General features: G+C 44.0%; 1 protein-coding gene across 3 annotated transcripts in view; it reads right to left on the reverse strand.

Moving 5' to 3' along the window:
* Positions 1-8,207: 8,207 nt before the first annotated feature.
* Positions 8,208-16,045, reverse strand: part of FBN1 (fibrillin 1) — a 157,645-nt gene continuing 149,807 nt past the window's right edge. For all 3 annotated transcript variants that reach the window (XM_048052354.2, XM_013177522.3, XM_067004149.1), the window contains 4 exons: positions 15,263-15,382; positions 12,542-12,773; positions 11,324-11,498; positions 8,208-9,485 (listed from right to left, as the gene is read on the reverse strand). In XM_048052354.2, the coding sequence (XP_047908311.1) occupies positions 9,096-9,485; positions 11,324-11,498; positions 12,542-12,773; positions 15,263-15,382 (917 nt within the window). In that variant the 3' untranslated portion in view covers positions 8,208-9,095. The remainder of the gene's footprint in view (positions 9,486-11,323; positions 11,499-12,541; positions 12,774-15,262; positions 15,383-16,045) is intronic.

A 16,045-nucleotide genomic window follows, 5' to 3' on the forward strand; every position in this document is an offset into this window, starting at 1 on the left:
TATGATCTTTGGTAAATTCAGCCTCATAAATGATGTAATCAAATTACTGGGACAAACAAACAATGGGGGGCAAGTTCACACAGATCTGACTTAGCTGTAATACAGTTTTATTTCCTGATAGGAAGCATCTCGTCCTTGCTCTGAGAACATGCACCATGGATATTTTTCAGCCTTTTTTTCCCCTCTCTTCCCCTTCATTGCTGGGTGCCTCTTTCAGTCTTAATCCATGCAAAGTGGACATGATACAGTGCTTGAAAATAAAGAACACGTCTCCCCGGGAGTCTTTTCTCACACTCCTGTCTGTCCCTCACTCAAACTGTGCTGTGTTGTACAGCAGCTTTCTTGGCCTGAGTCTCCAGTCGATATTCTCCAGCTCTGGCCTCACGTTGTCTCACTCCACAGCTGTACCCCAGGAGTAGAAACAGTCACTGGTTGAACACGTGGCAGCCTCTTGCCTCCATGGTGATTTGACATTAGAGCTTTAGGGAAAGCACTTCACATCTTTTATTGTGGCTACTTCTTCCAAGTGCTGTGAGAACACTTGAAAAAGTATTGAGACATCTTTTACAGTGGCAGATTTGAAAACTGCAGTTAAAATAATGATAGTGAAAAGCTTTCAGTGAAGGGAATTTATTCCTTTGGCAAGTACCATTTCAACACGGGGAATGGAAATCTGTTAAATTCTTTCTTGCTTGGTTACCCTTCTTTTGAATTCAGTAAATGAGAAATTGTATTTAAGGACTTAATAATCTAGACTCAGTACTTGGGAAGGTCACATAGTGATCTGGTCCTGACAGGCTTTGGGGATTTTTCTGTTTGGCTCGTTTGGTAACTTCTTACCGTCCCACAGATGGACTGCACCCTCCAAAGGGGAGCCACAGTCCCACAGCCCCAAAACCACAATAGGCAGATAAAACTTCTGTTAAAAAAAAATAAAAAAAAACAACTTTTTCCTGCTATTTGCACATAAGCAGTTGCTTGATATGAAAATGCTTTCTAGAATAAATTTTCCAGTTCTGCTCACAATATCACAAATGTAACTACCCCCAGAAGGACAAATTTTGCACTGGAAGGATGCGCACCAAGTTTGGCTCCTCTTAAGGACTTTGCCTTCCACATCAACCCAGTCATGCCTGGATTATATCTCTGTGCTTCGACAAGCTGAAATAACTGTAACTTTCCCAGCTGAGTAAGAGACTATGTATTTTTTTCTTCGATCTTCTCCAGTGTCTTTGCTAGTGCAGAGAGGAGATGGTAGGTAGGCAGGAGAGCTGTGTCCCAGTGCAATGACCTCTGCCTCAGGATTCAGATGAGGTGGGTGAGCCTGAGTCTTTCCTCATCCATAAAAGAATGAGCACAGCAGGAAGGCAGCAAAGAAGGAAAATTAATTGTTTTCAGGACTGAGCACAAAGAGAAACCTGGCTATAAACAGTTATTCATCCACCAAGGCAAAAAACTCCACATTCCTCTCTGGGCATTTCAACCACCTTCCTTAGTATGCTTTTTGCCTGAGAAGTATCCTCATTGCCCTTTTACCAGTGGACAACCTAGGCCAGGGACATCCTGGTCACTGCCAGGGGCCCACAGCCCAGCAGTCCCAGAGCTCCCCACTAGGCCCCACCTCCAGTCACCAATGGGGCAGCCCCCCTGCTCTCCTCACTCAATCCATTTCAGTGCAGACATGGTACAAAAAGCCCCGTGGCCAGCTGTACAGTCCTTCCAAGTCCTCATTGGTTTAGGAGTGCCAGACAATGGGGAAGGCTTTACATTAAAGCTGGTAGCCTTGTGGAGCTGGCTACCATGAGGGCAGGTGGCTGTTGATTCATCTCAAAAAATCCTTTGAACAGCCAGCCCTCAGCTGGCAGAGCCAGCGCTGCTGAGTCGCTCTTTCCCTTTCTCCCTTCTCCCAGTTTCCTGTTGTTTCAGCTTTGCACTGATGTGGATATAGACTGACAGTGCGGTTCCTTGTCTGCTCCGCACTGGCACCTTCTTTCTCCCTTCCTGCCCATCCCTCCAGTCATGTGTTTCTCAAAGCAGCAAGTTGTGCTATCACCTTCTACTCTGGACTCAGCACTTACATTCCCAGTTCAGCTGTTCATATTTTGCCTGACAGTTGAAGCCAGGTCCTGCGCAAATATTTTCCATCTACAGTTTATGTTTGGCGCAAAAACGATCTCATGATCAAGGGGTTTAATGATGATACATACTTTTTTATTTAAAAAGACAAGTTTATGTCTGGAGATCCCTTTAAAATGCCTGAATGAATCTAAAGAAAACTGCATGAGAAAGTTTTCATCTCTTTTTCTTCTTAAAGCTGTCTGTGCTGTGGACAACCTGGCAGGACTGGCAAGCTGAGACCTCTAAGACCCTCTGGACATCTCCAGGCCGGAGAACCAGTGCTGCAGTGCTCTGAATCTCAGGAGCTCATTGAAGCAACAGGTAGAAAGTCTTTCCCCATAAGCTTGGTTGCAAGCTACGTTTTAACATAGTATGAGGATGAGGACCCTGGGCCTTGTTCCCCTGTGTAGATTTCTTAGCCGAATTTACCCCTTGAAACATAAATATGCAGTATGGATTGGATCATTGTTGCATAAGACAATCCTAAAGTCAGCACACTTCAGGCTTAGGAGTTGTACATGCAACTTCACATTCAGAGGCTGGGGAAGGCTAAGTTAGTTGGAGGACATATGTGAGCAGGACTGGCTGTGTCAGACTGCTGGAGGGACATGCACAGCGGTACCTGCAGGGTGGGAACAGCCCCGTGGCTGGTGGAGCATCACAGGTGTGTGCTCAGCGTGGTGCAGGACTTTGGGCTCCCACCCAGTGAACCAGTTTCTGCATCGTTTATTCGCGGGACGCACCTCCTTGTCCCAGCTGTTTTGCTTTTAGGGTCAAAATTCAAAATCAAAGTGGAACTCGGCCAAAATGCCAAGGTTTCCTGATTACAGATTGAAATGAAGCAAAGACTTCACAGTTTGTATGGTTTCAACCTAAAATCATAAATCATCTCTTATTCACCTAAAATTTGTTCCAAATTTACTCAAAGCTTGGACCAGATTTGCCTGAAACTCAGCCCAGGATTGCTTGAAATTGAGCCCAGCTTCAGAGAGAGGTTCATGAACCTCAACAAACCTGGCCTGAGCCTTGAGTATGTAACGAAACCCAAAACCAGGGGAGTTTCACCTGTTTTGTGTTTGGTTATAGATGTTTCTCACGGCTCTAATATTTAGTATGATTAACATAACAATGCATTTATACAAAACTGCAAGCATACACACAACATTAAAAAGGAAAAGTCCAGACAGCTTTCCTACCTGTCTGAGCTGAATAACACAGTGTGCTACATCTACAATCAAACCGTGCTCCACACAGATGCTTAAAAAAATAGACTAAAATTCTTCTTGGTTGTCACAGGAAAAAAAAAAAATCACCCTGAATCACCTCACATAGGAATGATAGGAATAAAGAATCAACCTCCAAAGAAAACTCAGCGGTAGCCCTGTTTTCCTGGCTGGTACATCTAGCAGCCTTAGAGACGAAAAGGGGAATCTGGCAGAGCCAGGCCCTGCTCACCAGCTGTGTCACTTCTGATTACCTCTATGCACTCTGCTGACCTGGATACTCACCCAGAATCCTTTTTCCAGCAGAAAACTACCAGGAACCGCCATTCTGAATTTTTCTAACCAGTGCTGCAGCACCTGCAATGGCAGCATCCCATGTGGAGCCCTGCGGGGAAATGGCCAACCCAGAGGGCTGGTGCTGGGACATTTTTTGCAGCTGGACAGTTCCTGTGGCTTCATGCATGCCAGGGCCGTCACAGCAGATGAGCCCATGTGGCTCCGTGTCCTCTGCTCTGAGGACACTCCAGCACTTCAGAGCTGCTCCAGTCAGGACAGCCACGGCCTATAGGCTCTTCCAAACTGAAACATCTGGTTCTTGGTTTCTGCCCTGTAAAAAGACGATGACAAACACATCCCAAGCTCACAAGAGTGTAGTGAGGATCAGCACGCGTGTCTGAGGCACTCACATCCTAGAGCCCTGGGAGCCATAGAGAAGCTCATAAACAAACAAACCCACAGATGTGAGCACCGAGCCAGGGCGAGGGCTGGGCCCGTGCTGCTGCCACGCAGGAGGGAAGGGTCCAGCCCAAGAGAGGAAAGGAGAAAAACCCTTTCCTGGGTACTTAACAGAAGTTTAGCACAAGTGTGAGTTCAGACTGGAAGCACTGAGAAATCGTTTTCCCTCTAGACTCTTTAGAAATAAAAATACACATTTTTACATACGCACGTAAGCATGTGTCTGAGCAGGTTTAGGACTCGGCTATGTGCTAACAAGCAGCACCAGCACCCAGCGGGCCTGCCTGCACCAGTGCAGGACTTTGACCCAGCTTTGCCAGCACGCTGCCAGTGCCCCAGCAGCCTCAGCCTCTGCTTCCTGCCTCTACAGGACCGCGCAAAAGCACATTAGAAATGGAAGGGGGGAGCCTGACATTAAACAACACTGCAGTGACCTCTCTGGCCTCAATGCTGCTTCGCTGAACTCAAGGGGAAGCTCTGAACTGAGGAGTTGGCTTGGGCACAGTATTCCTCAAAAGCATTTGTTACAAGGGTGTGAAGTATTTGGCAAGTTTTAAGGACAGCAGAAGTAGATGGTTGGAATTTGTCAGAGCTGAAGTCATCAACATCTTCAAGGTTTTGCTGCAAAAGAGATGGTCTCATCTTTAGGCAAACCAAAGTGCACAACCCACTAGAGAGAGACCAGCCATTGCTCTCGGTCTCTCTGGGGGCACCAGGGCCTCAGCAAGGCATTCCCTGAACACAGCAGCAGCACCTTGAGGTCCTGCCTCTGAACACCTCCAAGGTAACAGGGACAGCACAGGTCCAGTGTCTGTGGGGGAAGCAAAAGCCACATGCATTGGGGTGTTTTGGGCAACTGAACAACTGCTGCATTCTCCTCCCTCTTCTTACTACTGCACCCACTGCAATCATTTGCCAGTTATATTAGCGTAAGCGATGCCATAGTCTTCCCCCAAATAGAGCTGTACGCTCACCCTCTCTGAAAGTTTTCCTCTTTAGTTCTCACAGCACCCAGAGCAAGTGTGACTGTGGGCACTTGGGATCAAACATGATGCCCAGACCCATGATGCCAACACACAGGCTTGCAGGCAGAGCCCCCTCCACAACGTGTAACTGCAGGAGCTCCCAAGAGGGGCTGCGCAGGTTTCTGCAGCCATCCTACACAGGCCACTGTCAACAACTAGAAGCCCTTGGCTTTTTCTGAACAGTTTTAGCTAAGCATTATCCTCCAACATTGTGAAAAAATGAGGGCTTATTCTGGGCAAATGTTCCAGTACGACACTGCCAACCTGGATTTACTGGATTAGCCCGCTGTACATTCTATCTTGGCCTTAGCTGCTGGCCACTCTCACAAGCATGAAGCCAACCAAAGCAGACTGAGCTTAAAGACTTGCTCCAGAGAGAGGGTGAAGTAGGCAAGATCCTGGGCTCAGACATCCCAGCTTTGAGAAGTGTGTCTGTCCTGTTAGCTCCTGTGCTACCTTATACAGGGCAGCTGCAGGACCACTGCAAGATGGGTACGCAGCTCCTGTGGCTCCACAGGCAGCCGTGACCTCAACAGCTGCTGAACTCTGGCTTCCTCTCTGTAACTCAAAATGCAGGATTATCTTGTCACAATGGTGAAGCTCAGAGAAGGGAAGCTTCCTCCTTCCCCTCCCATACCTACTCAGGAAGCAGCAGTACCACACCGCAACATAAGCTGTTAACCTTGCTCATTTATAACCATTCATAACCAGACTCACTTTGGCAAAAGCCATCAGACCCGTAAGAGTACTGTGAGGTATTGATGATTCCAGTACAGCATCAGTTTAAAGGGGGAATCCTAATGATTCTTTTGCAGCTAATGTGAATTTTTAAAGGTGGTGAGAAGGCTTTTACAATGCCAACGCCTCCCCCTCCAGCTTGGTCTAGAGCAGCTGCAGGCTGCCTTGTGCTGCACTTACCTGTCGCAGTGCTGCCGGCAGAGACCAGAGGTGCCCAAACAGGGTCCCAGGAGTTGTAGGCAGCTGTTAGGTAACAGTCGCGGTGCCTTGCTCCTCAAACAGTTGACGCCTGTCTGTGCCCAGGAGTCTTGCCCAGATTAGCTCTTCCAAAGCACAAAGCTGAACTTGAATCACCATGCAGATAATTTATCTCAGAGAAAACCGGAGTGTGACCCGCTGGGACCTGCTGTAAGAAAGCAAACACTTTGGGTCCTTTGAAAGTCAGTGTTAAAAGGGAGACTGTGGAAATAGTCATGTTCTGCCAAAATACACGTCAGCTGTCAAATTTACAAGATACAGTTACAATACACAACAAGAATGATTTGATATGTACAGTAAGAAACCATCTTAGTTAAACAGTTAACCAAAACCTCTATTTATTATCCATGCATTCATGCATGGATATATCCATGTCGAGTCATATGCACAATCGCAACAGAGCACATGGTTATTCAAGTATTTATTTCCTCAAAGTTGAAAAATAGCCTTTAATTGCAAAAGCATACACACTGGAAAAGACCTCTGCTTTAGTCTACCTAGTGCTTAGAGTCTCTCTGGGATCCCATTGCCAAATCAAATACAAGAAGATATTTTAAATCACACTTGTAGCTTACAAACAACTTTTTAATTGCAGGTCTCACTCAATGTTATCATGCAAGTTTTGTGTTTCATTGGGAATTTAAGAAAACCGCAGAAATTCAAGCTATTGTAAATAATTATACATATATGACAACTAAAACTGGCAGGCAAGATTGTGCCTTCCATTTTTAAACAACTAAAAGAGATGCTGTCAATATTTTATAGCACAATATTGGAATTACTTGAAAATTGACTTTTAGTTGATTGAAAAATAGGACTACTTCAAATTGGTCTCCTCCCTGGAGCACAAAATAACAATACTCTGATTCTCCCTTGTTTCTGCAGCGTAACAAAGGTGATCCACTGTGCAGACAACACTGGGACTACTGGAACACAACACAACTGATGAGGCTTCAGCACAATAAGATGTTATACAGCAGCTTCAATGCCAGACTAACTCTGCTTGACAAAGTCCTGACAGTTATTTCTGAAACTACTCTTCTCACTTCCTCTTGATGTTTATGGACTGGAGAGAAAGTACCCAAACCTTAACCAGAAACCATACAATCTTACACGCTGCCGCTGGCATTAGAAAACACTCCCAACCTGCTGAAATTGAAGTGGCATGTACAACTGTAAAGCTCTGGTTATATTTTGCCATAGTTACGCAACATGTGGAAAAAGTACACTGTTCAAGATTTTGGCACACTAACAAATAAAATCCAGACATAGTCCATTACAAATATCAAAGTAACCCTGTGCACCAGCTCCTTTCCATATAGTTATATTTGTTATAGAAGAAATCCAAGGCAGCTGAAATCTAATTACAGAAAATAATACAATTCAGGGTAAATTGTTACAGTACATTTCCCTTTCAAAGTTGTTATAGCTTAATGTATGTTCCCTCTGTCAACTACAATGCTATCCAATCAGTATTTTCAGCAACACCACTTTTGTCATTTTTCCCCCCTAGATTTTGTAGCATCGCACCTCAGTAGAACATCCTGCTGCTGCTAAAAGATGCACCACAGCACTTGAGTATACAAGAACATGGGCGTCACTGAAAAATTCCTTTGTTATTGAAGCCCACCCGCAACTAGTGGTTGCTTTTGGTATTGGATTATCCCTTTTGCAATCAGTCTTGGATCATTTGACAACAGCTGTTGAAGTGGGGGTAAAAGAATGGAATATTTTAAACAAGTCAAAGCAGTTTTAGCAAATGACTTTGAATAAATTGTTTTTTTTCTGTATAATGATTTAACATCCACTTCTGCATGTTTCGGCAATCAAGTTACTGATTGACAGGATTATTCATGTCAAGTCATTGGAAGTGTTCTAACGCACTTTTTGGAGCCACACAATTATTTTACAGAATTCCACTGCTGCTTAGATTTGTGAAGGTTTCTGTATTTCTTCCGTTCTTCCTTTGCACAAAGAATGAACAAATGATAGCAGCATGCCTTCAAGAAGAAATCACCTGTGCACAGATACACAACCAACCCTACCAAAAATGCCTGAAACATAAGAACTCAGTTTATCATACTTCTAGCAAGAACACAAGGCCACAGAATAAACTAAAAAAAAAACTGTTTTATTGTGACATTTATGACATTGAACCCTTGTTGATATGAATGACTATGGGTACTCTTAACACATTACATAATGTCATGGTGTAGGATGGCACTGATTGTCATCTGACTTTTGAGAATGTTTAACGGTCCCTACTGACCTCAGTGCATTTTGGCAAGTCACAGAAACTTTATCATCAGGTTTGTGTATACAGTTAACAAGTAGTTGGTCTTATAAGCACCATTACAAACCCTCACATTAAGGGTATTATTAATCTAGTTTACAAATGCTTCATTGATAAAAATAGCATGATTACAGTATACACACACTTAATTTACATGTAATGTATTATAGGCATAACTGAGATAAACTACTGAGCTAACTTTGGTTGATTGAAGTATTTAGACTGAATAATGGCAATTTTGGCTTCTAAGTTGTGTAAATATTACAGTGCATTTATAAATCTAGGTTGAAAATTTACTAGCACCAAATGGATATCATAAATGGCTGACCTAGTAAGTTGTAGTTGGAGAAGCGAAGTTTAAGAATTACAAAAATAGAGCTGTCCATCAGTTGAAAGCACATTCTTGTACCTCTGCTGAAATGATGATGTGTCTCAGCATCAGTGGCCAACTTCCAATGGTTAAAGTCCCAGTTTTCAAGATTCAACATATCAAGGTAGCTCAGCTACAGTTAAAAGCCTGAGAAAGTGGTTGTTTTGAGCTAGGGTATTCATCCTGTACCTTGCTTATGTAATAGTATAATAGTGCTCGTTCATACAAATGTACTCATGTAAGATTGTACCTATGATATGGAGAATCTGATTGGGAGGAATATTCAGTCCTACCTATCTATCTTTGGTTTAATTATTTGGTCTTTGGTTGATGAATTAATGAAGCAATATCTGAATTTTCATTTTCAGATTATCTCCCAGCTCACCACTGAGGTAGTCTTTGTCATGTTTCTCTTCAAGCTGGTTAAGTTCCTTCTTTTTATAGAGTGGAATACTACTGATTTGTAATGAATAGTTTCCAGGCACTGGCTTCTTCTTTGTGAAATGAAGGTAACTTATCCCGTCCTTCTTATTGATTCTAAAGAAACCATCTTCGTTTCCGGAGTCAATTAAATATCGGTTATGGTTTGTCAGTGTTGTGAGGGCAGGAAGCAGTTTCAGGATGCGATCTTTGTTACTGAGCTCGGAGATGTTGATAGAAAAGACTGCTGCTTTCTCAATATCCCAGCTGGCGAGGCTGATCGGGGGCTCCAGCTCTTGCTGATCCTGCACAAGAACAAACAACGTTAGTCGGCTTTGTCAATGTTTCACAGGCGCCTGTGTGTGTAGTTCTTACCCAGCGCATCCATTACTAATGAAATAACTTTTTAAAGGACATTCTGTAACATCATCTGTCTAAACCACTCTTTGGGGTCTTAGGAGTTGTCAGAATAAAGTACAGTCAAGTGTCCACTCTCCAGGGCAAAAGCACTCTCCTGCCTTCCTGCGTTAGCAGAGAGCCACTCACTGAACACTTAATGGAAACGGCTCGCTGGCTCCCGAATCCCCGGTATTCACGTGTGGAAAAGGAAGCTCTTCGGCATATGCACACGAGCAGAGCACACACGACTGCTCAGGGTAGTGATGGTGTGACATCATTTTACAAGAGTGTGCAGAGTCTCTTGTTATATTTTGAATGGAACGCACTCATTTGCACACACAGACACATACTTTTACCTACACAGTTGAGACCTGCCATGACCTGCTGCTTCTCTGGCCAGATCAGGGCAGGTCCCGTCACCTTTAACGTCATTGTCACCATAGAAAGGATGAAGAACTGGGACGTCCAATGACTGTGAACACTTCTGCAAGCTGTTTACTGTTTGTAAAGTCTAAGTATAATTAGCGTGACCAAGGTTTAAGTCTAGTGACCTGAGTGGGACACTGCACTGGATGACTCAAGCAGAAATTTCTGACCTTATATTACAAGAAGTTAAAATAAGCCAACGTGGCACTCCTTAGGTAATGCAGGGAGTTTTGCTCAAGAGAGACTACAGTAACATGACACATTGTAGGATCATGCTTCTGCCACAACTTCTGCGCTCACACTGGGAGGGGGTGGTGCTGGGAGCAGGCAGACTTTTGGACAAGTGTGCAGCAAGCCCAGCTGAAGAACAAACAGCATTACAACCACCTCCGCCACGTTGTTTCACTGCTGTGATCAATTCAGAACAAACCCCAGCAGAGGGAGTTTGGTGAAGGATTTACTTTACTTTAATCCCATTTTGAGAAATGTTTTCTAAGAACTAAAGAAAAATATCTCCCTACAGGATGAAAGAAAAAGGGTGCCTGTTCTTCATATAAAGACAATACATGTCACTTGTCACACAGCAGACTAGTCTTCACCCAGATATAAATGTGGGCATTGAAACCACTCACTAACTTTTGGTTGATAAAAAAACAATGACAACAGCTAGGAAGGAGTGGAGCTGGATCAGCACAATAGATTTTAAGCATTTCACTGATACACAGTTACCCACTCAGAGGCAAATGGAAACCTGCCACTGTCCCCAGTGACTTCCTAGTGATGGCAGTTAAAGCTCAGCCTCCTGTCCTTCCACTGGGGCCAGCAGCGAGCACCACGAGTGACCCCGCTGACAGCTTCATTCACAGGCTGGCAGCCCAACCTGAACGACTGCAAGGGTGTGGACAAGCCCCAGGAAGGCCTGCGGTGACAGGTCCTGCTAGGTGGGGTCCTCACCCTGACCAACAGTGCTGGTTCCTTGCCACAAGGTCACACAAATTTTTTTACCTATCTGCCATCCTCTGACATCAAGAGCCTGCTTTGCTGGGGAGTGCATTACCCTCTATAGACAGCTAGGTGGGTTGTTTTACTGTTTGACGTGACAGGTAAAGGTGAGGGTTGCAGAGGATGACCTTAGCCTAGTGACAGTGAACAACTTCAGAACCCGCCCCCCCCCAGACACCTGTAGTCCAAAACCAGCTCTTCGGTCTACTTTGGGGTATAATTTTTTCTTGTGGGATTGTTTCTTTGCCCACGTCCTTCTAAGATTGCCTTTCACAAGATAACACCAAACCCCTTCCCCCTGAAAAGGGTCGATTACCTCTGCTTCATTTGCAGTTTCATTAGTGCTTCTGCGCTTCCTTCCTCTCTTGGGATAGCCATTGATTTTACATTCATAGCAAGCTTCAGGAGAGAGCGAGTTGTCATCTACTTCTCCACTGAGTGAAAGCTCTTGTCCTTGACCTTTGCCTAGCCCCACTCCAGAAACACAGTGTCTGAGGAAGGAAGAAATCCAGAATTAATTCCAGTGAGAGACATATCTTATCAAAAGCTAAATCTGGGGACTGTGAATACAAATAATAAGCAATTATGTTGCACTCATTTCCCAGAAAAAATTTCTGCTGAATTCAACATGCAAAATTCTCACTGAATCACAGTGCCATCGCCTCTTTGACTTCAAGATTCTGTCTCCAAGAGGCTTTGCCTAAGAGAGACCTGCCAATATTAAACAGTTTTAAAAACTCAGGTTCAGGCTCTGAGAAGTTTTTAGTTGTTTCTGTCATCCAACCCGAAACACATTAAAAGAGACCAATTTTCAGGAAGTGCTGAAAAATCTGAGAATTGGGGTCTTCCATAATGTAGGCCAACTGAGTATCCCAAACTTTTAGTCACCTCTAAAATTTAAGCCACAATCTTTCTGCTTTCCATTTGAGTGCTTGGTCCTACATGATGCACAGCCCTAACGCTCCCACTGGGGCAAGTGAAAATTGGTTTCCTAGATAAGGGAGACATTTATTTAAGAAATAATTAATGTGGAACACAGATAAGAATATGGAACATGCAGGAACATAAGAGCATACAAAATTGTTGTTCCAACCAGTGGGTGAAACTTCCTGTATAATATCATTTGTCTTTGGATTTGGAGGGGGATGGGGTGGGCTTGTTTGTTTTTAAAGAGACAAGTGTACACCACAAATCATGGTGAGAGGTGTGAGCTTCCAAGGGGCAAGCTCAGGTAGCTTGACTAGCTGCTGGGGTATGCAGGAGAGAGGTGAAAACAGTAGCTTAAAAGAGATTATTGAACTTTGTAATTGTGAGAAATTTTCTTAAACACTAAACCCATACAGCTCCCTTCTCTCTGTTAGCTCTCCCCTCCCCCATCTCCAAAACAGGCAGGTGGATCCATCTCCTGAGCACCTCCACAACCCTGTCCACCTTTCAGTGGTGACAACCCGCTGGTTCTGCTGTGCCACACTACAGAGAAGGGAGCGAGTTATGTCCCCTTTATGTCTGTTAGGTTAAAATGAGAATCCCTTACCCTTGTCCTATTCTGAAGTAACCAGGTGGACATCCACAGACATAGCCACCTTCAGTATTTGAACAACCATAACTGCATGGGGCTTGTGCAGAACCGCATTCATTGATATCTTGGCAACCTCCACTAAACTGTTCATACTGAAATCCGGTAGGGCACATACATTTATAGCTTCCCAAAGTATTGTGGCAAGATGCTCCTCCACAAATGTGTGCACTGAGACATTCATTTTCATCTGGAAAGGAAGCAGAACATACCATGTTAACTGTTACTCAGGCCCAGCCCAAGCTACCCCTTCAGAAAGGCTGTCCCCGACTTGCTAAACCTGCTGCCCCGTGAGACGCGCACAGAAAGGAGGGAGGACGGGGCTCGGCCTCTCCCTGACTACGGCCACACAACCCAGCGGCTGGGCTGCTCTAGATGCTTCATGCCACGTCAGTTGGTGCTGAGCAGAGAAGCAGAGGAGGGAACTTTTTTGTTCCAGAAACCATTGAGAAGGATAAAACTTTGTACAGCTGACAATCTGGTCTAGTAATCGCATGTTGATAATTCTATTCAGCATTAAAGGAAAGAGTAGGGAATTGGGCTCTGACACCTTTTCCAGGCACTGAAAATCCCTCCCTACACGCAGTTAAGTATGAGGTGCAGGTAAGGTGCAGGAACTAGTAGTAAAGTAAAAATAAAAGCAGCTGAAGATACAAAGGACTGCCACACTGAGACAACGCTTTTCCAAACTTCCCAAGTGTGGCACTGTAGGAGTTTGAGGTCGGCTCAGGCTTGCTTACTATATATGGATGATTTGTTAAATGCAGTTGATCTGAATGTTTTCTCTGATGTGGCAAAATCGCTTTGAAATGTTCTGAATGCTGTTGTTCTCCATTTTCTGTGATAAAGTAACTGCACATGCTTGTGTGCGTGTGCACATGCATAAGAAATGTCTTCTAGACACTGCATAGATAAAAACATCAAGCCCAGAGCAGCATCTCTGACCTGAACATCCACGAGATGGAAGTACTAATTCAGAGCATCACTGTCTCTTCCCAAACAATGTGGCTGTTCTTTCTTTGTTTAAAACCAGTGCCTTTACTTTTTGCAGTGTGATTTATGGCATGGTGCACTACAGAATTGCCGGGGCAGGGAATACAGTCACACACAGCAGAAGGCATGGGAGGAACCAAAGCATTCTTCAGTGATTCTCTAAGTATGTGTTGCAGCAACATCAGAAGTCCCTGAATACTTTATTTAATAAAGTTTAAAAAGACACAAACTGTTTGTAGAAGTGGGATTATCAAGTAATAGGAAAGAAGTGTCACAGAAAAACCTATTACGTGAATTCTTCCCCTGTGATATGCACAGGAGATCTTGATAAGTGTTTTAAGCACATACGATTACAGACATTATGATTTGAACATGTGGAGAACTCAATATATTACAACCTGGGGCTGCATTATTTGTCACCAAAGCCCAGCGGAGCTTTGGCATTAAGTTAGAGTGATGTCTCAATATCATACCTAACACAGCTGCATTCATGGCAATTAAGTCAACATCATAAGCACTTGTTTGTGCCACAGAGTGTTGCTGCACCAAGACAAGACATACTCTGCCTTGCTCCACAACAGCTGGAGTGTGGATACTACCAACTCTAGTTCCTGTATTTTGGGTGATTGGTGGAAGAAAAAAAACATGGAAAAAGGAAAAAAATGTACGGGAGCCTTGGACTCTATACGAGCTGTGCCAGCAGGTGCCAGCCTTGCTCTCTGGTGCTCTGCACTCCAACACATGCGGCTCTGTCATGCTCAGCTCCAGCAGGAAGGAGAGGTGCCATGAGCACACAAGAAAACCAAACCTCCTGCCCTGCAGTGCTGGGTTTCTGCCTGGACTGCCCCGTGTCCAAGAAGGCGGAAGTGCCAGCCAAGTCTGTCCCCAGTTGTGGCACCCAACCTAACTTTCCCTAGTGAAGTCTGGTGATTAGTGTATGTTGCACAAAGGTTGAAGCCTTTCTGTCTTTCAGGCATACCTCTGCATTTTGAAACTGATAATCCTTGTATGAAATCTAAACAGTAGTCAATAGTCTCAAAAAAAACCACCAGAATAAAAGCGTGGGCCTGGTCTGGAAACCAGGCTGGAAATGCACGTAGTTAAATGCTATCACCCAGGAAGACTTGGAAACAGCAAAGATGACTTGCAAAACTAAAGAGCTGCACTTTTTCACATTCCATAATGTCCTCCCCAACAGTCAGAATTAGTAGTACTAAAAATGCAGGTTCTTTATTACAGGCTTGTTTGATTTTTTTTCTCATGACAATTATTAGATTCTAATTTAACCCTAAGCTCTGCTAATTTAATTATTATTCAAGGCCACCCTATGTTTGTGCTCCCCCCTTGTTCTCTTGTACGTAACAGGCATTAAGTGCTGGAGCACAAGCTAGCAAACATCACAGCAAGGGCTGCATAAAATGTTAGGAATTTTGCTAAGCATAATGAGAAGCAGAGACCTCCGTAGAGCACCACAGTGCTAACAAGCTACGGCATTTTTATGTTTCTAAAAGCAAAGAAAGCCAAGCAAAGAGTTACAGACCTCTTTGTTCTCAAAGAGGTCAAACATCTCCAGCTACCTACACAAGACAAGCTTGTATGAGGCCCATTCAATGCCCTACTGCCCTTCACATGCTGCTAACAAAGGTAACATGCATTTCTATGTATGAATTTTAAAAAGTGACTTGCCAACACATTGGTTCCATTGGTAATGCTGGAGATATCCTTGCGGACAGCTACACCTGTATCCTCCAATTATATTTTGGCAGCCATGCTGACACCGGTGGTTTCCATCGCATTCATCAACATCTAAAAAGGTGAGATACACTCTGAATTCTGGGAGAAAAGCTCAAATTATTCTATATTTGAAAAGTATGTTAAACATAAAATCATATATATGTATAGGTAAATTCCAGGATCTTCCAAAACCCTGACCAGCACGGGAACCCACTTCAGGCCTTTCAGGTTTGGGTTTCTGGCTCCATAAAGTAAGTTAGGGCAGAAAACCACCGAAAGATTAAATTCAGCCACAATTTTCATAGCTACTGCATTCTGCTGTTGAGCAGAGAGAAGAAAGCCATTTATATGTGAGACCAACAAGGCCTTCCTAAGGGTCCTAATCTCCACAGCAAAGAATTCCTCGCTTTCCCCTAAGCAAACTCAGGAATCCCAGGATATCTTTTTTTCAAAACAAACAAAACCCTGTTCCTGTAAAAGGCTGTAGGGACCCAGAGGAATAAAGTCGTCAGCCCTTGAACTCTTCTCAGCAGGTCACCTTGGAGATGCAAGACTTCCTGTCCTTGGTGAGCCCCTCAGAAATCCAGGCAGGATTCAACAGAAGTTCACTGAACTTATGGTTCTTAAACTAAAACATTCCAGACTAAATTGAAGTCTCCTCAGAAGATATCAGCTCTCTAGCGTCCTGCAATATATCTATTTATTCAGGCCCATTAAGGGAAATTGTTGTAAACT

The sequence above is a fragment of the Anser cygnoides genome, chromosome 11, assembly GCF_040182565.1.
Source record: "Anser cygnoides isolate HZ-2024a breed goose chromosome 11, Taihu_goose_T2T_genome, whole genome shotgun sequence".
Taxonomy (NCBI): Eukaryota; Metazoa; Chordata; class Aves; order Anseriformes; family Anatidae; genus Anser; species Anser cygnoides.